The 27619-nt window shown below is 33.6% G+C and overlaps 2 protein-coding genes across 6 annotated transcripts; one reads left to right on the top strand and one right to left on the bottom strand.

Moving 5' to 3' along the window:
• Positions 1-24: 24 nt before the first annotated feature.
• Positions 25-4990, top strand: LOC103312202 (hypothetical protein). 3 transcript variants are annotated; one of them, XM_064358428.1, is made up of 4 exons: positions 29-673; positions 1097-1221; positions 4022-4498; positions 4549-4990. In XM_064358428.1, the coding sequence occupies exons 1-4, from the start codon at positions 358-360 to the stop codon at positions 4804-4806; spliced, it is 1176 nt and encodes a 391-aa protein (XP_064214498.1). In that variant the 5' UTR covers positions 29-357; the 3' UTR covers positions 4807-4990. The 3 variants fall into 3 exon arrangements, with proteins under 3 accessions (XP_008190476.1, XP_064214498.1, XP_008190481.1); XM_008192259.3 differs by having other exon boundaries at positions 29-1221; positions 4549-4701; positions 4761-4990; XM_008192254.3 differs by having other exon boundaries at positions 25-1221.
• Positions 4991-7359: 2369 nt separating this feature from the next.
• On the bottom strand, positions 7360-27553 carry Kdm2 (Lysine demethylase 2). 3 transcript variants are annotated; one of them, XM_064358344.1, is made up of 7 exons: positions 25518-25830; positions 25073-25469; positions 24730-24949; positions 20757-21625; positions 14482-15039; positions 11104-11767; positions 7360-8134 (listed from the first exon to the last, which is right to left on the bottom strand). In XM_064358344.1, the coding sequence occupies exons 2-7, from the start codon at positions 25226-25228 to the stop codon at positions 7482-7484; spliced, it is 3120 nt and encodes a 1039-aa protein (XP_064214414.1). In that variant the 5' UTR covers positions 25229-25469; positions 25518-25830; the 3' UTR covers positions 7360-7481. The 3 variants fall into 3 exon arrangements, with proteins under 3 accessions (XP_064214414.1, XP_970863.2, XP_008190490.1); XM_965770.5 differs by lacking the exons at positions 25073-25469; positions 25518-25830 and adding an exon at positions 27396-27553; XM_008192268.3 differs by having other exon boundaries at positions 25073-25830.
• Positions 27554-27619: the final 66 nt, after the last annotated feature.

The following is a 27619-nucleotide window of genomic DNA, read 5'->3' as shown; positions in this document are numbered from 1 at the left end:
GCTGTTCCACTGTACAATAAAATGCAAGAAATTGTCCGGTGTAACAATATGTTTGACTGAATTAAGCATTTGAGTATGAAATTAATTAAATTAACGAAGTTTCATTCGTTAATTGTGTTATTTTTTGCCAAAACGATTGTAAAATAACCTGGTGTGAAAGTGAGAAATGAAAATCCCCTAGATTTGAAATAACAATTTTCGAGAATCAAAGTTTGGGTCCTGTAAATTTGCGTGTGTTTAACCGATTCTATGTTACAGCGCTTATAATGTCGTAGCGGCCGAAATTGCAGTGTTTCCCCCGTGAAATTCCGAAATTTCCACCATGAAAATTCAAGTTTGACAGAAGTGACGGTTAGGATGGTTCGTCGTAAGAAAAACTTTCGTAAAAATGTTGATAACGACGACATGGAGGCGACTTTGGTCTCCAGTGACGACAAGTCGGGCCCCACGCCCGCCACAACCCCCCAGTGCACGCCCCGACAGCCCCCCATCCGGAGCACCCCCATGGCCAAGCGGCGGCGCAGCCTCAACCGCACGCTGAACGTGACGAACTTGAACATTCTGTTCGACTCGAGCTACATAAACCAGGGGACGCCGCCCCCAGCCCCCCACGACTCCTTCCACTCGATCACCGAGACGCCGCGAGCGAGTCACGGCCCCCCTGAGCCCAAAAGTAAAATCCACTATTTGGACGCTAACGTAAACTTAAACCCGTATGCGCGCAACCCCGAGGTGAAATTTGTGAAGGAGCCGAGTTTGGGCGAAATATCGTTTTTCACGCCGAGGCTTTACAATCATTTGGCGTCGACGCCGATCGCCACCATCCTGAAGGATTCCCCGATTAAGGAGAGTCCGAACAACGTCAAGAGTGACGTTGACGTTGTCAAAGTCGATAAAATCTCGAATTTAATGTGTTGTCAGTCGTCGACTCCGGTGATCGCCGCCGCCGTCGAAACGGATCAGCAAAAGCTTCTGAATCCGCAACGGAGTCGAAAAGTTTCGCCTAAAACTCATCGGCCGAAGAATTTCACTATCGTGCATAATTTGTCGGCGCGCGCGCGTAAATCTAATTCCGGTTATCGGACGTTTGTCGCAGATCGCGAAGATAAAGCCGGGATTGAAGTCGTTTTTCAGCGGCTGAAAAGGCTGAGCAGGACCTCGATCAAGTGGACGTGGAAAATCGTCGATTTGTGCAACTACATCGGGGTGGCCTTGAAAAAGGTGGGCAAAGAAAGCGATTTTTTTATTGTTTTGCAAAGATTTTTGTGTTTTTGTGTAATTTTTTTGATATTTGTAGCTTGTTTTGGTAAAAACTTGCTCAAAGACAGGCCTGCTTTGCAAAAAAAAAATGCTGGGATGGGAATAAGGGGGAAAAAATCAATATTTTTTATCTAATTCGGTGATTTTCGGCTTGTTTTCGAGAGAAATCATCCGCATAGGGTGTATTTTTCTTTATCTCTCAGAACAGTCTATTATTTCATTTTTGACTTATAATTATTTTGTTTGTTATTGAGAAAATTTCGTTAAATAATTGTGTTTTTGGGTGAAAACAATGCTAATATGCTCGAAAAACGCTGAAATAATTTAATTTTCGAGGTAATTTGATGACATGCGGTCTGAGTTGGAAGTCTTTGTTAAAAAAATATGATTTTGTTCGATTTAATTTAGTGATTTTTCGTTTGATTTCCAGTCAAAAACGTGTCTAAGCGCTGGAAAATAGCAGTAAATTAATATTTTTAATATTTAATTCGGTGATTTTTGGCTTGTTTTAGAAAAAATCTCAATAATAAACTGTGATTCAGTTCAAAAATGTAAACACTTAAAAATAAAAACAATATTTTCCACTTAGTTTTTCAATTGTTTAATAAAAAACGGAGTTTTTTTGCTCAACAATGTGTTAAAACGATGGAAAAAAGCAAAAGTTGGTCTGGTTTTGTGATTTTTTGTCTTTTTTAGAAAAAAATCGCTCAAGTAAGCTGAGTGTTTAGGTCAAAAAATTACATAAAAAAAAGAAAAACAATAATTTCGACTTAATTTAGTGTTTTTCTGTTTATCCTTGAATTTCGTGAAATAGATGACATAGGTGATGACATTTTGATTTTGCTTAAAAATATAATTTTGACTTAATTTGGTGATTTTTTTATTTATTTATTAACGCTATAAAAAATTGGCTGTTTTTTGCTCAAAGATGTCTTAAAATGCTACAAAAAAGCGAATATTTTTTTGTCTTTTTACTACAGAAACATTCATAAATATTTAAAAAATCAAAACAATGATTTTGACTTTATTTAATGTTTTTCTCTTTACTTTTGGCTAAATTTCGTGAAATAATTGAGTATTTGAGTGAAAATGGTGATAAAATGCTCGAAAATCGCAGAATTAATATCATTTTTCGAGCAAATTTGATGATTTTTTGGTTTATTTTTGACGACATTTGCCTCAAAGTTGAGATTTTTCCACTTAAAAAAATATAAATTTGACTTAATTTTGTGGCTTTGGCCGGGTTTAGCAAAATAAACAGAGTTTTTTTGCACAAAGGTGTATTAAAATGCTGAAAAAAAGCCAAGATTTTCTTGTTTTTGGCCTGATTTTGTAAATGTTTAGTTAGTTTTAGAAAAAGATTGCACGAATAATAAACAGAGTTTTTAGTTCAGAAACGTAAAAAAATAAAAACAACCATGTTTTCGACTTTATTTGGTGTTTTTTTTTGTTTTTTTTTTTTGTTAAATTGCGCGAAATCATTGTATTTGTGACTGAAAACGGTGATAAAATGCTCAAAAATAGCTGAAATAACATAATTTTTCGAGCAAATTTCGTGATTTTTTAGTTTATTTTTGATGACATATGGATCAAAGTTGGGATTTTTCAGCTAAAAAAATAGAATAAAACTGTGTTTTTTCTCAATGATGTGTTAAATCGCTGGAAAAAAGCAAATATTTTCTTATTTTTGCACTGATTTTGTGATTTTTTGGTTTGTTTTATAAGAAGATTGCACGAATAAGCTCAGTTTTTAATACAAAAATGTGCATAAACGTTAAAAAAAAAGGTTTTTATTAAGTTTTCACAAAACTTTGTGAAATAATTGTATTTTTGGTTGAAAAATGTAATAAAACGCTTGAGAAAGTAAAAAATTGTGTTAATTTCTCGATGAAATTTCGTATGTTTATTGTATTTTTTTAACGTGAAAAACATGTTAACATATTCGATAATGAAAGCATAATTATATTTGGTTATTTCTGACATGGTTTAGCAAGTTTCTAAAGTCAAAAATGTGTTTAACAGCTGAAAAAAGCAAGTAAATAAATTTGTTTTTGATCTGATTCGCTGATTATTCTAGATTTGTTTTAGAAAAAATGAAACCTGTAGGCTTTTCAATAAAATTTCTAGTGTAAAAACGTGCTTAAACGCTCAAAAACAGCAAAATAACTTAATTGTTGAAAAAAATTTCATTGTTTTTAGCAGAAAATTGAGTTCATTTGGTAATTTGTTTATTTTTGACTATGACAGAAGGACAAAAAATCACAAATTTTTAGCTAAAACGACCCCTTAAAAGAAAAAAAAGAAGAAAAAACTATATATATTTTGGCGCCCAACGTGGGGCACACATGTAGGTACCTGATTTTGTGGAATCGCTCGAAAAAAATTCAAAATATTGTACTTTTTTATCCGATTTTTTCGCCCCTTATTTTACCTAAATCTTACCCAAAAATGTGCAAAATTTCTGTTAATTTTTGACTAAATTTCGTAAAATGTGCGAATTTTTTACTCAAAAACAAGCCTTAAATGCTTTAAAATGGTTGGAGTAAAAAAATAACAATATTTTTCGACTGGATGTTGTAATGTTTTGGCTTGTTTTTGACGACTTCTCAAATAAATGCTTGTTAAATATTCGGAAAGAATAAAACAATATCACCATTTACGCAATAATTTCACGTTTATGTTAAAAAAGTTGGTGTTTTTTTCGGTCTGATTTCCATTAATCAATGTTTATGTTACATAAAATTGTTTAATTTTTGTCCAGAGTTTTACTTCAATTTTCAATGTGTACCGCACTGAAGAGCTCTCCTCCTCTCTCCCCTCATCGACCACAATCTGCAAATGCGAAATTTACGAATCGGAGTTAAAAATTTGCACATCAGAGATTGAATTTTTAAAATCGGCCCTCGTCCAAATCCGTAGTCAAGTCGACATCCATAAAACCTACGATCAGGAAATCACTCAACTCCACTCTGAACTCGCACAACTCAAAGCTGAAGTCTCCTCAATTTGCGCCCTCAAAACAGAACTGGACGATTTGAAACAACGCCTCAAACAACCGCCCCCTTGCACACCCCCAATACCACCACCGCCGCCTCCTCCACCTCCACCGCCACCGGCTCCCAAAACACAAATCGCCCCAAAGGCGAAAAAAACGAACAGTAAGAGTTGTAATAAGGAGAATTCGCGCCCGATTATCTCACTCGATGATATCCTCAAGGTGAAGTTGAAGAAGACGACGGTGAGGGTGGGGATTTTTGAGGGTGTTTTGAGGTGATTTGGGTGTTTTAGGAGCGACCGACGCCACTTAGGCGGAGCACGCAGCCGATGATTTCGATGGAGATGTTGAAGCAGGTGAAGTTGAAGCCGCCGTCTAGACCGCAAACTCCAGTTGGGGAAACGAGTCCGAATTCGGCTCTGACGCGTTTGTTGAGCGAGAAAAGCGTATGCAGGGTTAAGAGGTTGAAAAGGGTTGGGGGCTATAGTTTTGATGATGTTTGCAGACGGAACCAGCTGGCGAGGCAGGAGAGGGACAGGACTGTCAGCTGAATGGTGTGAATTGATGGTATTTTATTGATAGTTATTTTTTTATATTGTTTATTATGAGCATATACGGCGATTTTTTACTTTTTTAATTTTATGGAAGGTGGTTTGATGAAGCGATACAACGTGGTTGTAAATACTCAATTTTTGGACCTTGTGATATATTTTAATAAAGAATTTTACTGAAGAATGTTGTTTTTTTATTTAATTTAATTTATAAAAATTTGATTTTCTAAAATTTCAAACAAGGGATTTTGTTGCGCAACGTGTGGCAGCTCTGTTGTCTGCCGCCTTGATGAACCGCTTTTTTGTGAGTGTTGTGTTTTCGCCGCGATATTTGTTGAAAAATGGCAAAATTACAAGAAATTAACGTCCGGAAATGCACATAAGTAGGTAATTATTACATTAACAATAGTTGTAGTGCAGTAGAAACCTGTAATTTATCAAATTTTTGCATGACATTAGTGGCTGCGCTCTTGGCAAATTTCTTACCAGAATCGTGTAAAAGTTTTGTGTAAACTGCTCTAAAAGTGGTTTATTTCAATTATTATTCATTTAATTATTCATTAAAAACTTGCGATTTTACGAAATTTCGCACAAGGGATTCTGGTGCGTAATGTTTGGCAGCCCTGTTGCCTGCCACCGTGATTTCATTTTGTAAATTGTGCGTCTGTTGCGTCGTTTGTTGAAAATTGAGACAATTGGGACAAATTAACAATTCGAAAGGTAAGTAAGTATTTTATCAAATTTTCACCAAATTTTTACATAACATTGGTGCCCGTGCAAATTTCTTCCAAGAATCGTATAAAAAGTTTTGTGTAAATTGCTCGAAAAGTCGTTTATTACAATTTTTATTCATTTAATTGCATTAAAAACTTCGTTTTTACGAAATTTCCCGCAAGAGATTTTGATGCGCATTGTGTGGCAGCCCTGCTGGCTGCCGCCTTGATTTACCGCTTTTTTGTGTGTTGTGTTTTCGTTGCGATATTTGTTGAAAAATGGCAAAATTAAAAGAAATCAACGTCCGGAAATGCACATTCGTAGGTAATTATTACATTAGCAGTAATTGTAGTGCAGTAGAAACCTGTAATTTATCAAATTTTCACAAAATTTTTACATGACATTAGTGGCTGCGCTCTTGGCAAATTTCTTCCACGAATCGTATAAAAGTTTTGTGTATAGTGCTCGAAAAGTGGTTTATTTCACTTATTATTCATTTAATTGCATTAAAAACTTGCGATTTTACGAAATTTGACATAAGCGATTTTGATGCGCAATATGTGGCAGCCCTGCTGTCTGCCGCCTTGATTTACCGCTTTTTTTGTGAATGTTGTGTTTTCGTCGGGATATTTGTTGAAAAATGACAAAATTACAAGAAATTAACCTCCAGAAATGCCCATTCGTAGGTAATTATTACATTAGCAATAGTCGTAGTGCAGTGGAAACCTGTATTTACCAAATTTTCACCAAATTTTTGCATGACATTAGTGGCTGCGCTCTTGGCAAATTTCTTCCACGAATCGTATAAAAGTTTTGTGTAAAGTGCTCGAAAAGTGGTTTATTTCACTTATTATTCATTTAATTGCATTAAAAACTTGCGATTTTACGAAATTTGACATAAGCGATTTTGTTGCGCAATGTGTGGCAGCCCTGCTGTCTGCCGCCTTGATTTACCGCTTTTTCTGTGAATGTTGCGTTTACGCCGCGATATTTGTTGAAAAATGACAAAATTACAAGGAATTAACCTCCAGGAATGCCCATTCGTAGGTAATTATTACATTAGCAATAGTCGTAGTGCAGTGGAAACCTGTATTTATCAAATTTTCACCAAATTTTTGCATGACATTAGTGGCTGCGCTCTTGGCAAATTTCTTCCAAGAATCGTATAAAAGTTTTATGTAAACTGCCCGAAAAGTGGTTTATTACGATTATTATTCATTTAATTGCATTAAAAACTTGCGTTTTTGCGAAATTTCGCACAACCGATTTTGGTGCGTAATGTGTGGCAGCCCTGTTGCCTGCCACCGTGATTTCGTTTTGTAAATTGTGCGTCTGTTGCGTCGTTTGTTGAAAATCGAGACAATTGGGGCAAATTAACAATTCCAAAGGTAAGTAAGTCGTTATTAGTAACTGAAGAGTATTAGGAACTCGTATTTTGACTATTTTATCATGTTTTTACAACCTTTTGCGTTACATTAGTGGGGACGCTAACAAGCGGTAAATTTGGTCCGAAAATCGTATAAAATAGCAAAATTATAACAAAGTACAGTTCGGGAAACGTGTTTTTTACAGTTATTTCAATAATTTCTCTAAAACTAGCAATTTTCCGAAAATCCACACAAAAATTTTAATGCGTCATGCTGCCTGCCACCTTGATTTCATTGTGCAAATTTGCATCCAAGTGCCTGTTTAAAGATAATAATAAATTATTAATATTCTAGGTAATTTGTAAAATTTTCACAAAGTTTTTGCGTAACATTGTCACTTAACAACTATCATTTATAACACAGTAAAATTCGGAACATTTAATTGATTGAGTGTGGAATGAAACGCGCCAAAAATAATATAAAAAATTGTATTTTCCGCTATGTCTCATACAAATCACTTATATCAAAGAATAATACTATATACACATCCACAATCCTCACACATCAAGCCTATTGAAATAAATTACGTATCAGTCACGCCTTCAACCTCTTATCAACCAACTTAATGTCCCTCACTTGCAAGTTCTTATCACTTTTCGCGGCAAACTTGATCAGTGCTTGCGTCGAAATCTGCAACGAGTGTCTACAGTCCAACCGCACTAAACTCTCACACTTGGCCAAATGTTCCAAACTCGTCTCAGTCACCAGTTTCGAGTGGCTCAGATCAAGACTAACCAAACTCCCAACGGTCGTTGCCGGCTTAGTCGTTAATTGCGCAATCCCGGCATCGCTAATCCGCGGACACAGACTCAGACTGAGATGCTGCAAATTGGGCAAATACTGAGTCACGTACCGCATGGCAATGTCGGTAACGTCGGTTCCTGCGAGTTTAAGCGTCCGCAAGTTGCGAAAGCGTATTTTCTCGTCGGCTAAACCGCGCCGCGAGTCGTTGTTCGGGCCGAGGATTTCTCTAAGTGCGGCATCGTTGAAATCTGAGATGAAACTGAGATCTAAGTGTTGTAAGACGGCCGAGTGGTTGGTGCGCAGGGAGATGGCTGTCTTGACGTTGACACTCACTAGGGACAGTTCTTTGAGGTTGCTGAGGCGCTGGATGAGCCACGGGAGCTGGAATTTGTTGATGTGGCACCAGTCCAGTCTCAGCACTTCTGGCTGCCTCCGGACGATTCCTTTAAAAATAAAGCGTTAAAGATTCATAATTCAAAATTAAATGTTCAAATTACACTAGTTTACAATGCTTTTTACCCACAGATTGGTACAATAATTGTCCCTAAGTCTGATACTTAGAAAAAGTTGTTTCGGCTTAATCTACATTAACTTGACGATATTTTAAAACAAAGAAAATGTTTAACAATTAGTTTATCACAGAAACAGAAACAACGAATGCCAGATTAAATACCAGAAACGAATTTTTAAAACTTTTAGTGAAAATATTGAAAAAACTAGACGAGATAGACAAATGTAACATATACAGGGTCGCTAAAAAGTATGTCTACAGTTAAATATCAAAACTTATTGAAATTTGGTGTATGCTTAAGAGTATATAAATACTATCGTTTCAGATGTTTATTAAATTTCTATCACTATAGTTCTTCGGATACAAGGCTAACTTGATTTTTTTTTAAATAGCAACAAGGGTCAAATTTATTATTTTTGAGAAGAGCATTTTTTTCTGAGTTCTATGGTATAACACATGCATACCTTAATTTAATCAAAATTTTGTTAGCCTTGGAAATGTCTTTATCTATAGTTGGCTCTCTGTTGTTTAAACATTGTCCAAAAAATAAGTTAAAAGTTAAAAATAATTGTTAAAATAACACTCTTAACTGAAAAAGAACACGTTTTTTATGCTACAAAAGATATTCAAAATGATTTCCACCACTCTACAAAATTTTATAACCTAAATATAAATTCATTAAAAAAAAAACAATAAAAAACATTTTAATTCAAAACGCCCTTTATAATTATACTGATGTAAACAGTACTTATTTTCTGTAATTGCTTATATATTTTCTATGTTTATATACATATTTTTCTTGACTTGTGTATGAAATGTATATTTTCATATGTCTATGATAAACCAATATGATATTTTTTTTATAAATAAATAAATAAATAAACATTTTTTTGACTAATATACAAGTGACAGATATTTTCAAAGCTAACTTAGTTTTCCTATCCCAGAAAATTTTTCAATTCTTATTTTTTTACCTTTTAATAAGAGTAAAGGTGGCTATTACGTTACATCACTGAATTCAGAAAAATGCTCTTTTAAAAATGATTAATTTGATCCTTCGTGACATTAAAAAAATCAAGTTAGCCTTGTATTTTCAAAATAAATGACAATAAAAACTCCCAGATGATAGGATTTAAACACTTTTAAGTGTTTCCCAAATTTCAAGGTTCTCTATTAAAATGGATAATTTCAATGATGTAAAAAAGAGTAAAAAGTAGAGATATTTATAATAATAATCTAATAAAAGCATTTGTTTTGGAATAACATTTGGAAAAATATTAAGTTATTTATATCAAACACTGAATCTGTTACTTTACTTTTTATTAGGTATATTAATAGATAATAAATCAACTTTCTCCGCTCCAGTTGTTAAGAATTTCGTATTTATTTTATATCGCAACAACTAATAATAACACTGGTCTTTAATGAAATCCTCCTTTGAATAAAATTAGTAAAAATATAAATATTTAAACGTACTGAAACTACATTTACCTTTAGATTTTTTTAATGATTTTTCTAATTTCTCAAAATTCAATATTTGTATTTCTTGTGTTTCGTTGTACAGTTGTGTTATTTTATTTCATTTGAATCGTACTTTGAATTGATGGGAAGGTAAAAAACTAAAAACTGTTAGGAAATCATTTAATAATTTTTTTTCTTATGACAAAGGTTTGAAAAATACGACAGGTCCCTTAAAACATTAATTTTTTTACTCTCACTTAGATTTCTTTACCGAAACACATAGATTAGAGAAAATAAATGGGAAATAAATACTAGACCGTGAGAAGCAATGATAGCACCTTTTCTTGGCCGAAGCCTCAATAGAAAATATGAAATGAAAAGGAAAAAATTACAAAGAAAAATGATATTATGTACAATTAGTACTAGTTATTTTTTTTAGTCTGTAACATTTGTTGTAAATTATTGTCGCAATCATTAAATTTACGTTGCTTAGTAGAAAACATCCAATATATCCAAACTGGTATATTATTTTACAAAAAATGAAGAAAAAATCCCAAATTAAACACCACAAGAATTTATTGTCCGAAAGTTAAATCTGACAAAAGATTACGGAACATGTTTCGAACCAATTGATTCATCTTCAGCCCGTGGTGAAGACTTTAAATTTAATTGATTTTGAATTTTTTATGTTTTAAAAAACGACTGAAGATGAACCAATTGGTTCGAAACACGCTCCTTAAAAAAACTTTCGAAATAAATTTTTGTGGTATTTGACTGAGATTTTTTTCTCCATCTTTATTAAATCTACAGTCATAGTTTAAGTAAAATCAACGATTTATGATGAAAATTCCATTACAAAAAAACTTTGATACATAATTTTTTTTATTATATTTCGATTCAGAAGCATTATTTGTAGTCCAATGTAGACACCGAATTCAGCTTTTGCTTTAAAATACTTTACATTATTCTTTGTGCATGTAAATTTTTTCGGAATTTTTCCACATTTAATGACAATTTAAACAACATTTAGACATTTTTTGCTTTAAAATGACATTAAAAAACATTAAATTTCGATTAATTAATACTTAAATATACAAACAGATGCTGATTTTGTGTAATTAATAATAATTTATTAAACATTATTTTGATTCATTTAATATTTTAAAATCATAGGTACCACGAATATACAACGTGGAGCCAAAATTTTGCAATTCATTATTTTCGTTAATGTATAAAAATTTTAGTGTTCAGAATAATTCCGGTTTTTAAATGAAGTAAGAAGTATTTGTCAAAAAATGCTTTTTCCACTTATGATGACTATTAGGTGTAATTTTTATCTCTTTATTTCTTCATATCTTAGCGTTTACTTTTTTTCCTGCATTTTCAATCTCTGTCTATTATGTTGTGTAACCATTATTATTATCATCACCGAACTCGTACCTTTGAGAATATCGGACGAAATGTGCTTCCGACTGAAGGCCATGACCCGCCACAGCGTCGGATCAATGGAATACGTGGCCCAAGTCTTACAAACCAGCGCACAATTCAACAAGTCCTTCGGACTCAAATACTTGAAAATATTCAAAACGCAGCGTTTATCCAACGCTAGGTTATTCCCCGGCAGCGGATTCATCATCAAAATGGGCGCCGGTCGCACCACCACCATCGGCTTCTTCAACATTTTCGTCGAATTGCTCGCGATTTGGTGGGCGAGTTGCATGCGGAACGCCGTTTTTCGGGGTAAATCGCTCGCTTGGCTTTTGCTCGTCTCGATTTCGGGGGTTCCCTCGCTGCTGCGGCGCTTCTTAATCGGGAGGAGATCCTTGTTATTGTCCTTGTTGTCGTTTTCGCTGCCCGAGTCCGAGTAGTGCTCCTGGTGGAGCTTGGAGTCGAATGCGCTGGAAGCGTCCGAACTTATGGACATTCGACGCATGTCGCTGGATTTTTGGCGGGCGCGGAAGTGGCGAGGTCGGTAGTCGGTGTTCTTGCCCAGTTTGCAACACATGGGGCATTCCCACGAGTTGGGCATGTCCTCGTTTATGTAGCCGGTGAAGTCGGGGCAGAGGCGTTGCACGCACGAGGGGTGCGCGATTTCGTAGCAAACCTAGAAAATTATTATTATTATTCAATTTTGGTGGATGCGCCGGGTTAGATAATTTGCGTAAGACTGTTTTTTTCCGCTTATTTTTGCCGAAATATCGCGAAATAATTACGATTCTCAGTGAAAACAAGAAACAATGTCGATTTGGCGTTTTCCTGACCTAATTTAGGATGAAAATCTTGTGAAAAACACATAATTTTCATGGTATTACATTTCTGACTGAAAAATTTTAAGCTAACTATTTGATTTTTCGGCCTATTTTTGAGATTTTATTAAAACACTGTAGTAAAAAAAATATTAAAAAGGCAAGAATTATGTTTTAAACCGCATTTTTTGACCTTTTTGTTGTCTCAACAACGTTAATAAATGCTTGAGAAACGACAGTAATATTGCGTTACTGACTGGAAGAGGAAATGTTTGGAAATTTATATCAAATTTATTGTTTCTCCGGCAAATCTTGCAAAAAAAACAACTCAAAATCGCTTAAAAACCCTAGAAAATGATTGGTTTTTTGTGGATAATTAACGAAATAATTTCATTTCTGACTGAAAGACTTGCATTGTAATTCTAATTTTTTGATATTTCTGTTTATTTTTGACGAAATTTTGTAAATTAATTGCGTTTTTTTGTGGAAAAATTGACTTTTTAGCTCAAATAAACGCTTGAAAAAAGGCAAAAACACATTTTCAATGATAATTATTCGGTTAATCGGCGTATTTATGCGGATATTTTGCGAAATATTTTAAAAAATTTGCATTGTAGATGTAATTTTGCGATTTTTCAATTTAATTATGATTAAATTTAGTGAATTTTTCATGTTTTTTTTTCATGGAAAAAGTGTTGAAACGCTGAAAAAAGACATAAAATACTGTTGATTTAAACCTTATATTTACTGATCTCGCGAAAAAATGAATTAGCTCAAGAACACTTCAAAAAAGGCAAAAATATTCGTGAAATATTTAAGTTTTTGACAGAAAAAGGTGCTACAAGGTGTTTTTTCGCCATATAGTTTAGGAAAATATTGCGAAAAAATTAAACTTTTAACTCAAATTGTGCTTGAATGCTTTTAAAAAACCAAAAAAAACGCACAACTTCTATAAAAATAATTTGGTTAATCGCCTTATTTCTGCTGTTATTTTGCAAAATAATTTCATTTCTGACTATGACAGATTTTTCAGTTTATTTTGACCAGTTTTCATGAATTCAATGTGGTTTTTTATGGAAAAAGTGTTAAAATGCTCGAAAAAAGCACAAAATGTTGTAGGTTTAAACCACATTTATTTTTTTTTCAGTCACATTTAACGAAATCTCGGGAAAGAAATGACTTTTAGTTCAAAAAAAGCAAAATATAACATCATTTTCAAATAAATTTTGTGATCTGGTAACAGATTTTTGCCGAAAATAATTAAAATAATCGTTTGTAAAAGGCAAAAACGCACACTTTTGATGATAATTTTTTTTTTCAAATTTTAACCCCATTTTGGGATTTTTCTTCTTATTTATACCTAAATTTCACAAAATAACTCACAAAAAAATGTATGATTTAGCGAAATTTCGCTCAACAACTCATTTCTTAGCTCAAGAACGTTAAAGAAACGTTTGAAAAAGACAAAAACTATCCTAATTTGCTAATTTTCGGCCCTATTTTTGACGAAATGTCGTAAAATAATTGTTGAAACGCTCAAGAAAAGCATAAAATCTTGTTGGTTCAAACCTCATATTTACTAATTTTCAGTGAAATCTTCCCAAAAAATCGACTTTTTAGCTTAAGTACGTGAATAAACGCTTGAAAAAAGGCACAAACAACATCATTTTCAATCATTTTGCTTAAAATTCGTGAAATAATTGCAATTCTGACGGAAACAAATGCTATAATAACATGTGGTTTCCGGTCTAGTTTAAAAAAATCTTGCGAAAAAAAACAAACTTTTAGCTCAAAAACTGGCTTAAACGCTTGTAAAAGGCACAATTTTCATAATAATTTAGTTATTTATTCAGACATTTTTCACGATATATCGCGAAATAATTTTACTTGTGACGGGAAAACGTGCTCAAAATTAATACCATTTTAACCTTCTTTGTGATTTTTCTGTTTATTTTGATTGAATTTCGCGAAAAAACTTGACTTTTTGACACAAGAACGTAAATAAACACTTGAAAAAGAAAAAACAACAACATTTTTAACATAATTTGCTAATCTTGGGCCTGAGTTTTGTCAAAAATTCTCGAAATAATATATTTGTGACTCAAAAAATTGGTACAACGTTTAGAAAAATAGCCGAAACAATGTCATTTAAACCTAATTTGATGCTTTTTCGGTCTATTTTACGAAAAAAAAACGAAACTTAAAGGCACAATTTCAATGATACTTTCGTTATTATTCGGCTTATTTCCGACGATATTTTCGTGTTTTTTTGTTTTAGCCTCGTATTGTAAGAATTACGTGCCGAGATATTGATAATTGGCTAGAAATTATTATTTAAATTAAATATTACGTATGTGTGCAAAATTTCAGTTAGGCGGGATAAGAGAAACCATCTCAAATTTAACAATTTACATTTCCCTTAGAGAAACGCTGTCGTGATGTGTTCTTTAGGGAAAACGCTGCAAATTCCTGCTGAAATATTCATACGAAATCAACTCGAAATTGCGTTACGAACCGAATAATTCCATCCGTGGACTAAAAAAGTATTTGATTTAAAAAAAATTCCACCCACCGAACACTCCATAAGATTGCTGGCACTCTCGCACCGCTGCGGCCCCTTCTGCAGCGGCGTCACCGGCGTCTGATTCCAGCCGTCCAAGCCGCAGTGCACACAAGCGGCCGTCACCGGCAGCATCGGCTGCAGACACTGCCGCATATTGCACGTCTGTTTGGCCCTTCCGGGCCCCCCGAACTTGACCATATCCAGACAGAAACTGCACTCGCCGCAGTCGCTCCTCTGGCACGCTTCGCACTTCTTGCAGCGGGTGCGGCGGCGGCGCGGGCCGCCTTTGTCGCCGGCGCCGCCGCCGAGGCCCGACTTCGACTTGAATGCCGGCTTCGGCGGCCGAACGCCGTTCGATTTTGCGTACGGACGCGGGTAGAGGGACTTGCGATCGTGGTCGTCGGGCAGCCAGAGGACGGGACGGCCGGTGATGGCCAGCTCTCGGCTGTCCTGCCGGTGGTGGCCGATGAGGGTGCGCACGTCCTGGATGAGGGACACGGGGTCGCGGATCAGGTCGGGGACGTTCTTCTTGTTGGCGGGGAGCATGTGCAGGAACATGACGATTTCCTAAACAAGAGCGGGATTTTTAACTGAAAAACGGCTCTAGCGTAATTTTTGACGAAATTTCGGCGATTTTCTGGCTTATTTTGCGAAATAATTGCGTTCCTGAATAATAAAGAGCGCCACAACCTCCGGAAAAAAGACAGATATCTTTAAACATATGATATACTGATATACAGGATTATTCGCATAAGATTCCGCGAAATAATTAATAATTATTTAGGTAGGTATTAATTAATTATGACATCGTAACGGAAGTCCAGTGAAGTTAATAATCTGTATTTTGTGTTTTTACTAAGTCAGGGTCGGAGTTTTATGTGAATAACCCTGTATATAAAGCTAAATTCAAAGTAATACTCACAAAAATTCATATCTTTATTATTATGGGTTATTTTTTTTAAATCTTTCGACAAGATCGATTTTATTTGTGAAAATTCTACATTTTGACAATAGCAACGTCTATGACGTTATTGTTTGTTGCGTAATAATGTCATTTTTATTTTCGATGACAGTGAATTTTTGTTTTTTCATGGTTGTACCTACATTTCTTAACCTTTCTGATAATAATAAAAAACTAAAAACGTTAAAAAATAAACTAAAACAACTAAAAAATAAATAAAAAAGAATCACACCCTATAAAAAAGGCACGAACAAAAAGATAAAGATAAAAAGCCGTATAAACTTTTTATTTTATTTTATTCTTTTTATAATTTTTTTATTTAATAATTTATAATTGTTTTCTTGATTTTTTTATACTTATCAGGAAGATAAAAAGTTACTCCCAAAAACAGTAAAAAAGAATGTCAGCTGTCATTTAAAAAAATATTTTAAAATGTTTATTAAAATTTGTATTTTTTAAAGACTGAGTTTTTATAACTAATAACATTGAAAAAAATAATAAATAAAATAAATTAGCATTAAACACTGTATCTAATAGTATTACGAAATTGAAACACAAAAAATTAATAAAAAATAAAAATTAATAAAAAATCGCACCCTATAAGATAAGGCACAAACAAAAAGGAAATCCTATATACCTATAAAATCCGATATACCTATAAATTCTATATACTTTTCATTTTATTCTAGTATTGTTTTTATTTTTTTTATTTAATAATTTCTAATTTTACCTAGATTTCTTCTACACTTACCAAAAAGCTAAAGGAGTTACTATCACAAACAGTGATATTGAAAAAAGTGCTTCGGATCTGATTTAATCTAATTTGCATAATAATGTCATTTTCAATTTTTAATGACAATCGACTTTTTTCATAGTACCTACAGTCACGATCAAAAGAATGACACCACTTTTCATTTGGCTAGTTTATATAAACTAGCTGAATAATGTGTAAATTAAACTGTTGAAATTTATGACTTAAAAGATTTTAGTCGAACTTTTGCTATCCGGGCCGATAGGTGGGGGTGTCATTCTTTTTGGTCGTGACTGTACACCAATAAAAACGAAAAACATTGAAACAAACAATGAAAGAAAATAAATTAGCATAAAAATATCACACCCTGTAAGACAAAGCACAATTTTTTCATTTTATTCTAGTCTTGTTTTGAATTTTTTTATTTAACAATTTATAATTTTTTTCAATTTTTTTTACACGTATGAGAAAGCTAAAGGAGTTACTATCAATCAAAAACAGTAACAGAGAATGTCAGCTGTCATTAAAAAATTAAAATGTTGCTGTGTTGTAAGAATATAGATTTAAAAAAACGAAAATCGATATTTTTCGGAGGATTTTTTTGAAAATTTGTTTGATAAAAACTGAAAAATGTGTGGTTTCATGCTGATTTAATCTATTTTAATAATTTTTCGGTCCGATTTCCGAAATCTTGCAAAAGGGCAAATTAAACTTCAAACTCAAAATCTTGCTAAAACATTTGCAAAAAACCCACAATTTCGCGAAATAATTCTATTTCTGGCAGGAAAAAGTGCTAAAATACACAAAAAATAATACAAACAGTGTTATATTTAACAAAATTCTGGAAAAAAATTACATGAAAAAATATCGCTTGAAAAACTAACAATTTTAGCTTGAATAACTGGTTGCATACATTTACTCAACGAAATTATTAGGAGTATTAATTAATGCTGCAATAGTTACGTGTAATAATTGTTTAAAAATAATTTTCTAATTCTCGAATATTTACCAACTTTTTATTTATTTTACTTTCCAAAGTGGTAAACAAAATAAAATACGAGCAAATGGGAAAAACCGCCGCCACCTGTTGATTTATTTAGCTGTGTTTGCTAATAAGTTGCCTCTAATTAATAGTTTATCTCATATTATAATGATGTATTTAGGGCGTGGTTGGGTAATAATCTCTGCTTTGGTGTATAAAGAGACACCGACTTGGTATATACCATTTTCAATTAAATTTAATCCAAAGTAATCATTTCTAAATCTCACGACTTGTGTAATACTGTTACAGAATTAATTATGAGTTATTCGCCGGTGAATAATCAAAGGAGATGTTCGTTGTGAAATGAAAAACGCGTGGAAATCGTTTGATTTACGTTTCCAATTTAAAATTTAAAAGAACAAAAGTTTGGTGAAATTTGGTGGATGCGCCGGGCTAAGCGGATTATATTTTTTGTTTTCACACAACTGGCGCGTCACAACTTCATAACATTCGAAATAAAATATAAACAGCTATTATTATTTACAATTTTTCCGCACAGTGCCATCTTCATTTTTCTTACCGAATTTACGTAATTCCCTTGTCCGTACAGTAATCACCTACGTAAGATGATATGTTTTTGTTAATGACGATTTATCAATATTTTTACACAATTTATTCAGTTTGGCCGTTTGTCGTGGTCCCGAACGGACGTGTCTTAAACACAGCTTTGTTTCGAAAATTGTCACTTATTTATTTTTCCATCTTTTGGTTTCAGATACCTCCAGTGATCAAGTGCGTGTTGTAAATTTTCGAGTGCGCGATTTTTAAAATTTCGAGTGCGCGATTTTTTAAATTTCGAGTGATTAAGAGACATTCAGTAGTGCGTGATTTTTGAATTTCGAGTGATTTATTAGTGCGCGATTTTTAAAATTTCGAGTGATTATTGTGTTCCCATGGGAATTTTCGAGGACAAATTAAGGAAACAGTCGTGCTACAAGGATCCGGATTAAAGGGTTAGTAGTGAAATATATTTTTCCACATTTCCACAAAATTATTTTTTATACTAAATTTTGAATGGGCATTGAAATGTGTTTATTTTAATTCCAGTGGGTGCGTTTACGAAAGTGATGTCCTGGGGTGAGTCCATTTTAATTTTATTTCCTCTTACCGCAAAGTAATAATTACGCGAAATACAAAAATTTCTTCATTTCTCGAACCGATTTACGCGAAATTTTTCGAAAAAAATTTTTACCATAAAACGGTTAAGAAATTATAAAAATAATACCAGTTTAAGCCAAATTAACGATTTTTGGCTCATTTCCTACAAAATTTCGCGGAGAAATTGCGATTCTGACTGAAAAATGTGCGTAAACAGTTTCTGCGGTCTAAATTAACATGAACAAAAGTTTAAAGAAGGTACGAAATATTACAGCGTTTTCAACTTATTATGTGACATTTTTTTGCTGAAAATTCGCGAAATAATTGCGCTTGGGACTTAAAATATATGGAAACGTTCGGACAAGGCAAAAATCAAGTGCGCTTTGGACCTAGTTGCTTGATTTTTTTGGTGTTTCCCCGAAATATTTCTAGCTTAATAACACACTAAACTGTTCTACAACTGCAATATTACAAGTACGGCGCTGACTTAATTTCATGATTTTTCACCATATCTTTAACAAAATTTGGTGAAATAATTGTCTTTCTGGTTGAAAAACGTCATTTTCAACCACATGTGTTGATTTTTTTGCCTGATTTTGCGAAATTTCGCGACATAATGTAGTTTTTATTTCAAAAACGTTTTAGAATTTTTGCCATTTTGTGTGTTTTCTGAGCTAGAAACACAATAATTTGGAAAACCTTCGTGAAAAATAAATACGGTCTAAAGATTACCATCCAAAAGCACTTTTTTGGGCTAATTTGGCGATTCTTTCGGCTTACTTTTCATAAAATATTGCAAAATAATTGTATTTCTAACTGAAAAACTTACAAAAATGCTAGAAAGAAAATGGAAAAAACTTGCGAACTATTTAGTGATTTTTTTTCGCCTTATCTTTATAGAAATCTTGCGAAATAATATACTTTCTGGTTGAAAAACTTTAATAAAAATAGTGTCATAATGGATCTAATTTAAGTAATTTCGTAATTTTTCGATCAGATTTAGCGAAATTTCTCGGAAAAATAAAGATTTTACACCACAAACACTTATTTTTTTTTTTTAATAATACCAGTTTAGATCCAAGTCAGTGAGTTTTTGGCTAATTTTCGCCAAAATTTCGCAAAGAAATTGAGTTTTTAATTGAAAAACATGCTCAAACATTCGAAAAAAAAACAAATAATGTATTTATGTCAGCGCGAATTAACAAGAATAAAAGTTTATGACAGGTAAAAATAACAGCATTTTCAACCTACTTAAAATATTTTTATTTTGATTTTTTTCTGAAAATTCTGGAAATTGCGTTTGAGACTAAAAAAGATATTGAGATGTTCGAAGCAGGCAAAATAAAGTGCACTTTCTAATTAATTTATTGATTTTTCAAATGCAATATTAGTATTATTATTATTATTTTTATTTTTATTATGGCCATAATTTGATGATGTTTCAGCATATATGTAACTTTCTGGTTGAAAAACATGCTAGAAAAAGATAAAAACGTCATTTTCAACCACATGTGGTGAAATTTTTGTCTGATTTTGCGAAATTTCAGTATTTATTTCAAATATGTGTATAACAAAGCACTATTTTTAAATTAATTTGTTGATCTTTTCAATTATTGTGTTTCTGGCTGAAAAACATACAAAAACACTAGAAATAAAATGAAAAAAAACTTACGAACTAGTAGTTTTTCGCCTTATACAATGTGTTCAAAAATGATTGTTCATCAAGTCGACTATGGAAATCAAATTCAATGTTCCGCTTCATCTAAATGACTATTGCAGTTTCTGAATACTGTCATTTCTGTCAAATCTTTGTATTAGTTTTTTACTCATTATTTTGCATTTTTCGGCAAAGTGTCTTGATTTCTGTTTTATATTTCCGTAATTTTTTGATCCCCAGCCTTTTTCCATTATTTTGACGCATTTGTCACTTTAACAGCATTCATAATTTAAATTAAAGGGCACATTACGTTCTAATTTCATAGGTGACTTGATGAACAACCATTTCTGAACACATTATATGACAGAACAATGTAGGTGAACATATAATTCATTTAAGAAATTCCTCAAAAGGATGTAATAGAGTTTTTACTAAAAAAATTGTAAATAATATGCAAGGTACGGATAATAATAATAATTAACAGCTTTCGCGAGCGATTTAATCTTAAGACATAATGGAATAATATAATGTCTTTATGACTAGTGTTCGTGGTATAGAACAGAGAATTTAGAAAAGTTATCTTTTTACAAAAAGAAAACAACAAACATGTACAAGACAAGACAAGAAACTCTTGCGTAGATAATTTAAATTGTTAATAAAGCGGATATTTTTACGTTGGATGACAAATAGAACTTTCGTGTGACAAGAGACGAGACTTTAAAAGCGATACAAAAATATCGAACTAAAAAATAAAAAAAAATAGTATTTTGCCCACCTTCAGTCCGTGCAGCTCCGCCTGCGTCAGATGCACATGGGGCCGATCTGGCGGTATCGCCACATCGTGTCCCGTCGTCAGATGTGAATTCCCTAAGAGACAATGCACGTACCGTTCGAGCACATACCACAACATTTCGGTAAAAAACGGATATCTAAACTTTTGCGGCACTTTGGTGGTATCCTCAACATGCGCGATCTTCAACTGTTTATCGATTCCATACGAATGTAAAAAATTCCCACCGAAAACCAGCGAATCCATCGGCGTATAAACCGCATGTATCCACCCAGTCGGTATAAAAAACGTGTTACCCTCCGTGAGGACAATCCTCGCGCACTTATCCACCGTATCTCCGAAAAAAATATCCGACTGTTTGCCCGAAAGCACCCACCGTTCGTACAGAGCCAGGTTGTGCTCAGTAGGCGGGATGAGCCAGAAGACCTTGGAGCCTTTGAGGATGTGGTACCAGACGGAGGTCCCGCCAAAATCCACGTGGAAGTCCGTGTAGCAGCCCTTGACCGACATGAGGCAGTACTTTTGCACTTTGGGGTACTTCATGTCTTCGAGGAGGTTGGTGGCCTCGGTTTGGCTTTCTTTGAGGTGGCGTGGCCAAACACAGTCCACCCAGTCGACTTGACGGACGACTGTGGGGCTTTGGACGTAGTTTTCGAGTTTTGTGTGCGAGAATTCGAGCGAGATGACGTTGAGGAGTTTGTCTTTGGCGGGGTCTTCGTAGTACTTTTGCCATTCTTTCATTGTCATTTCGCTGTTTTTTTGCGTGTTGACGTCCATTACGTCGAGGATGCGACGCGAACCGACGCACATGCGGACGTCGTTGATCGTGAAGTTCGACGTCGGGACGCGCAAACCTACAAAAATCATTGCAAACTTTGAGTTTTTCGGATAATTACTTGGTGGTAGTGCAAAAAATACGCTATTTCCGTCGGGTTTACACAAATGGTTAAACAGAAAGCTTGATCAAACTGTCTACGACCGGAATAAATCTAAATTTCAAAGTTCAGCTTTAAGGTTGAATTACTCTTATCGCCAAGTTTAATGTGGTGTGTGAAAATGTGATTTTTACGTGCAATAATCTTTACAAGACAGTCAGTACAAATTTAATGAAATTTTTGTGTTAAAAAAACTGCTACGTATTTTATAATACTAAAAAAAAAAGCAAAAATTATCATACTGAACCTTATTTGGTAATTTTTCTGTGCGTTTTTGACCATAATTAGTGATTTTTATTTATTAAAATATTTATTTAATTTGCTTTGTTGTCTGTTTCATATTTTCTGAGCCAAATTTGAAAGAGTTCCTGTTGTCCGAATGAACTGAAATGTTGCATACTTACGTAATCTGCGTGACAATGCAATCCTACATAATTTTTATAGTTAATTATTTTGAGATCACTTTGCGAAAGTGGTTAATTCAAATAATGAAAGACTTCAATTCGAAATAAATTCAATTTTTTGGCTTATTTTGTGAAGTAATTGTGTTTTCAGGGAAAAAATTCCTGAATCGCAAAAATATTGTTATACTGGACTTAATTAATTTGGTCCGATCTAGTAAAACGTCTCAAAAATACTTTGATTTTTCAATGAAAATGTGTTTAAACAGTTGAAAACTGGAAAACCGACACTGTTTTCGACACTAATTCGTGATTTTTTTATTTATTTTAACGTCATTTTGCGAAAGAATTGCGTTTCTAGCTAAAAAAACGTAGTAAAACCTACAAAGAAAACACCGACTAGTTTAGAAACACGCTTAATGATTTGAAAAACACAAAAATAATTGCGTTTCTTGCTGAAAAACTTGCTAAATCGCTCAAAAAACAGCAAAAATAATATTATACCGAACCTTATACTTGGTAATTTTTCAGTCCGATTTCGCAAAAAGTGTTGCGAAAAAACTTAGTTTTACGTCAAAACGTTACAAAACGGTTTAAAAACTAAAGAAATCTCAGCATTTTCGCAGTTACTTAGTGTTTTTTCGGCCTATTTTTTCGAAATTGTGAAACAATCGCGTTTCTGGTAATAAATGTGCTCTATTTTGAAAAATAATTATATTTTTGGTTGAAAAACAAAAAACTGGTAACACGCTATAAAACGGACAAAATTTTTATTAGTATTTTGGACCTAACGTATTCATTTTTCGGCTCAATTTGGCGAAATATATCGAAATAACTTGAGTTGTTGGTTTAAAAATGTGATTAAAGATTTGTAAAAGACAAAAAAAGACCACTTACGAAGTAATTTCGTGATTTTTATCTTTTTTTTACGAAATTTGCGAAAATCAAACATAAATTCAAATTATGTGTACTTATTTTTTGGCTTATTTTGTGAAATATTTATATTTTTAAAAGAAAAAAGTTCCAAAATCACAAAAATAAATACTGGACTTTAAACTCAAAACGTGGTTAAACACTTGAAAAGTGAAAAAGCGACACTGTTTTCGACCCTAATTAGTGATTTTTTTATTTATTAAAAGCTTTTACTTAACTTACTTTGTTGTCTGTCCGTCTGTTTCATATTTTCCGACGCAAATTTGTAAGGATTCTGTTGTCCGAATGTATTGAAATTTTGCATACTTACGTAATCTGCGTATATAGTTAATTATTTAGACATCATTTTGCGAAAGATAATTATTAATTACGTTTCTGGCTGAAAAAACGTAGACAAATGTTCAAAAAAACGACCAACTTAGGTTAAAAACGCGCTTAATGATTTTAAAAAGGCAAAATAATTTGTTTCTACGACGTCATTTAGTACTTTTTACGTAACTTTTTACGATATTTCATAAAATAATTGCGTTTCTCGCTGAAAAACTTGACAAATCACTCAAAAAATGTAAAAATAAAGTCACACTGAACCTAATTTGGTGATTTTTCATTCCAATTTATAAAGATTTCGCGAATAACACTTCTCAATGAATTTTTTTATTTTATAAAACAATTGGGTTTCTGCTTGGACCCACTTGATAAAAAAACTTGGTAATTTATATTTTGTTAGTTTTTAGCTCAAACTTAAACTTTTAAACATTAAAAAATGAAAAAAACGACACTAATTTCGGTCAAAATTGTGATTTATTTATTTTTGACAACATTGAGAATTGCATCTCTGGCAAAGAAAACGTGGTAAAATGTTCGAAAAAAGAAAAAATTATGTTATTTTTAACCACATTATGATGACTTTCCGCCTCAGTTTACTTTAAAAATGTTATTAGTAGTTTAAAAAACGCAAAAATAAGACCATTTACAAAGTATTTTACAAAATTTCGTAAAATAATCGCTGAAAAACGTGCTAAAGCGCCCAAAAAGCCAAAATAAAACATAAATTCAGGCTTATGTCATGAAATAATTGCGTTTATGGTTGAAAAAATTTACTAAATCGTTCTAAAATAATGTTATACTGGACCTAGTTTAGTAGTTTTTCAGTCCGATTTTGTTAAAAAAAATCTAATTACACAGTCTTTTTGATCAAAATTGGTGATTATTTCACATTTTTTGTCACAAAAACGGTCTAAAACAGCACTATTTTCACTAACATCGATTTAAATTTTTATTGCAATAATGTGTCGTGATTTTTGCTACATTTCTCGCGTTTGGTATTTCCACTGAGGTCAGATGTCCCCTCCTACGTAAAAAGCACACAAAAGAGCAAACAAAAAGCTTGATAAAACTGTCTTCGACCGGAATAAATCTAACTTTGAAAGTTCAGCTTTAAATAAGGTTAAGTATAATTTGAAACAACAAAGTGCAGCTTAGATTGAAATTTATTTCCGGGAAGTTAAAATATCGAAACATTTTTATTAAAGCCTTTAATCCCAACTCCTTTTCGAATTAGTATTCCGGACGAACGATAAAGAAGTGTGATTCCGGCTCGGAACGACAGTTACAACTCACAAGCACTGTAATCGTCCGTTTGAAACGAAATAAAAAAGAAATTTTTCGAATTTCATCACCGCCTCTTACCCAATCCGGTCTTCTCTTTAAAGAGCAGGGGCGTATTGAACCCATGTTTTTGAAAATACGCCACATTCAGCTCATTCCCGTGCATTTCCTTGACGATGTTGTGCGTGGCGAAGAGCGGATTCTCCAGTTTTTCCTGGAGATTGAACGACCTTCGGCCCTCGATCTCGTCATCTCCGAGCGCCCAATCCTCCGAGTAAAGTTTCTTCTGTTTGCGTTCTCTCTGCAACATTAAATTACCGTTACCTGTGGAGTTCGGGAAAAACTCGAATCAATCGATATCGCGCGGAAATCAATACCGAATTCGGGCAAAGGGTCGCTGGGCGGGTTTTTGACACACACGTACCATACGTGAGATGTAGCTTTGGCGATCGTCGGAGCGCTGGAGCTTTTTACCCCTGTGCGCCATTTTGTGGTACTGAAATCCTGAAAGTTGCCGACTCGACGCCTGAAAAGTGGCGGCGGGCATGCGTCGGGCCGAGGGACGAGGATGAAATTTCATCAAAGTTGACAATGAACGAAAATTGGGTTTCAGCACCCAAAGTATTTTGCGCTAAATATGCAATGACGGGCCGGGAATAAGCCCTTTTTTTTAAATCCTCAAGCACAAAAATTTGTTTGAATCATTATTGCGTTAATCCCTAATTCCTTGTTCGTGGGATAAATCGAGCGGAAATTCGGACGATCTAATATTAGATTAGGGAACCAGTTGCGTCAAGGGACGAAAAAATGTCAACAAAATCCTAGCAAATGAATTATCAAAACTTCCGGTTAAAAAGTAACGAAGTTACGTGAAGGAGCGGAAAAAAGCAGATCGTTTCGTGATTCCGAATTTTTTAAGTGTCTTCGGCTTCTGATGTCACTTTTCTGCACTGCAGTGTATCGATTGGAGTCACCGAGGGCGGAAAATACCACTTTCGTGCTTGTCATCCTTGCCATGTTTCTAAGCCGATTACTTCATCCATGTCTTTCTCAGTTTCTGTTGACGAGCCCGAAAGTTTGATTCAACAAATAACGCAGTTGGGCTGTCTTTTCATTTCGAAAAATTCAATTGAAATCGTTAGTTTTGTATATTGATTATAATTTTAATAGTAAAATTTTTTCGTTGACCGCTGACAAAAAAAAGCAAAAACAAAACCAATTTCGTCTTTGTCTTTGATTTTGAAATTGAGTAATTTATGTACACTAACTTGCTAACTTGAAAGACGTACAGTCACGATCAAAAAGAATGACACCCCTAAAACAGCAGCCACATTTTTTATGATACGGTCATGAGTGCTTTTAATAGTGAGTTGGTTATATTTTTTCGTTGACCGTTAAAAAAAAATGCCAAATCAAAATCAAGTTCGTCTTTGTCCTTGACTTCGATTTCGACTTGTCAGCTGTCATTAAAATTTACTGGGAATTAAATTCAAGAAAAACGATGAAAATTGAGTAATGGAGTGCAATTTATATACACTAACTTGCTGACTTGAAAGAGGTACAGTCACGATCGAAAAGAATGACACCCCTAAAACTGCAGCCACAATTTTTTTTATGATATGGTCAATGTGTACAGTTGAACAAAATGAAAATGACGCCTTAATAACCCAGGCTGTAGATGCCGACAAACTGTACATTTGGCTAGCTAGATATTGTGTAAACTAACTTGTTTGTTGAAATTTATTACTTAATAGGTTTTAGTCGGTTGGTACGGGTGTCACTTTTTTAATCGTGACTGTAAGTTTTTAGGACTTAGAAGCCCGTAAAGCAAGAATTAAATTTTTAAACGTCAAAATCAAAAAAAAAATTAAAAATTATCTTAGGAGTATTTCGTATCATGTGACTATAAAAACAACCCCAACTGAACTGTCAAAAGAAAATCGAAAATTTCTAATTTTTTAGCCGAAAATTTCAACTACATAACTGAGGGATACTTCAGTTCATGGCCACATAATTGACGTAATATGTATTCAATTGGCATATGCACTGTCAGTGTCATTTTTTTCAAAAACTTGTGACTGTACTAAAATTGCTTTTGGATTTTATATTGACTGTACTTAAAAATAATCAAATAAGTGCTCAATAAGTCTTTTGAAATTGTCAGTTGTCAATTATTCACAACTTTTCATCCTCTAGTCATCGTTCTTTGAGTGACAAATGTTGGTCATGGCGACCTTGAAAGCCTCTAATTTGACACACTGTCAGATTTAGTGTCAGGTGACTATTAAAACACCAAAACTGTCAAAATTCTGTCATAACTGTGTCATATCCATATATTTTATTTTTTGGAAGTTTGCAAAATAAGGGGAATAAGTAATAAACTGTCAAATCTTTTGTAACAGGTGTACAAACATAGATTGTTGCCCCCAAAACAAGCGCAAAATAGCCTATTCCCCGAACTGAAAAAATCGTCAAAACTGTAACGTGTCGATTAATATTACACTAGCATACATACATCCAGTGGCCGTGTCGACTCGGCGACGTTCTTTTGTTATTACAATTTCATCCAGCCGCCTGCGATTCTGACACTTGTAAATGCAAAAATCCGGTAAAATCTCGTGAAAAATGACCGGAAAACGGTAGAAAATCGTAACGTGACGGCATGGCGACTTTTCAAGTTACGTGAGTTTTCTAAGTTACACTATGGCGACTGAAACAGCGATAAAATCCATAGAAAAGCCACTCACCAGCTGTATGGAGGAGTGTCGTTTGCCGGCAGACGAATTCTGCGACATTTCAACGAAATTCACTCGCGATTTTACGTACGATTCGTAAATTATTTTGCAAATTTAACGCAAACACAACCACACCAAGCGCCTGCGAAAGCGCTACTAAAAATGAAAGAACAGATGACCGGGGTTAGGATACACAACATCGCAGTGTCTCGCTTGCACGCACTGTTTCGTTTATC

This window comes from Tribolium castaneum, chromosome 8, assembly GCF_031307605.1.
Source record: "Tribolium castaneum strain GA2 chromosome 8, icTriCast1.1, whole genome shotgun sequence".
Classification (NCBI taxonomy): Eukaryota; Metazoa; Arthropoda; class Insecta; order Coleoptera; family Tenebrionidae; genus Tribolium; species Tribolium castaneum.
Note: the sequence above shows the minus strand (reverse complement) of the source record. Positions and strands in the feature narration are given on the sequence as shown.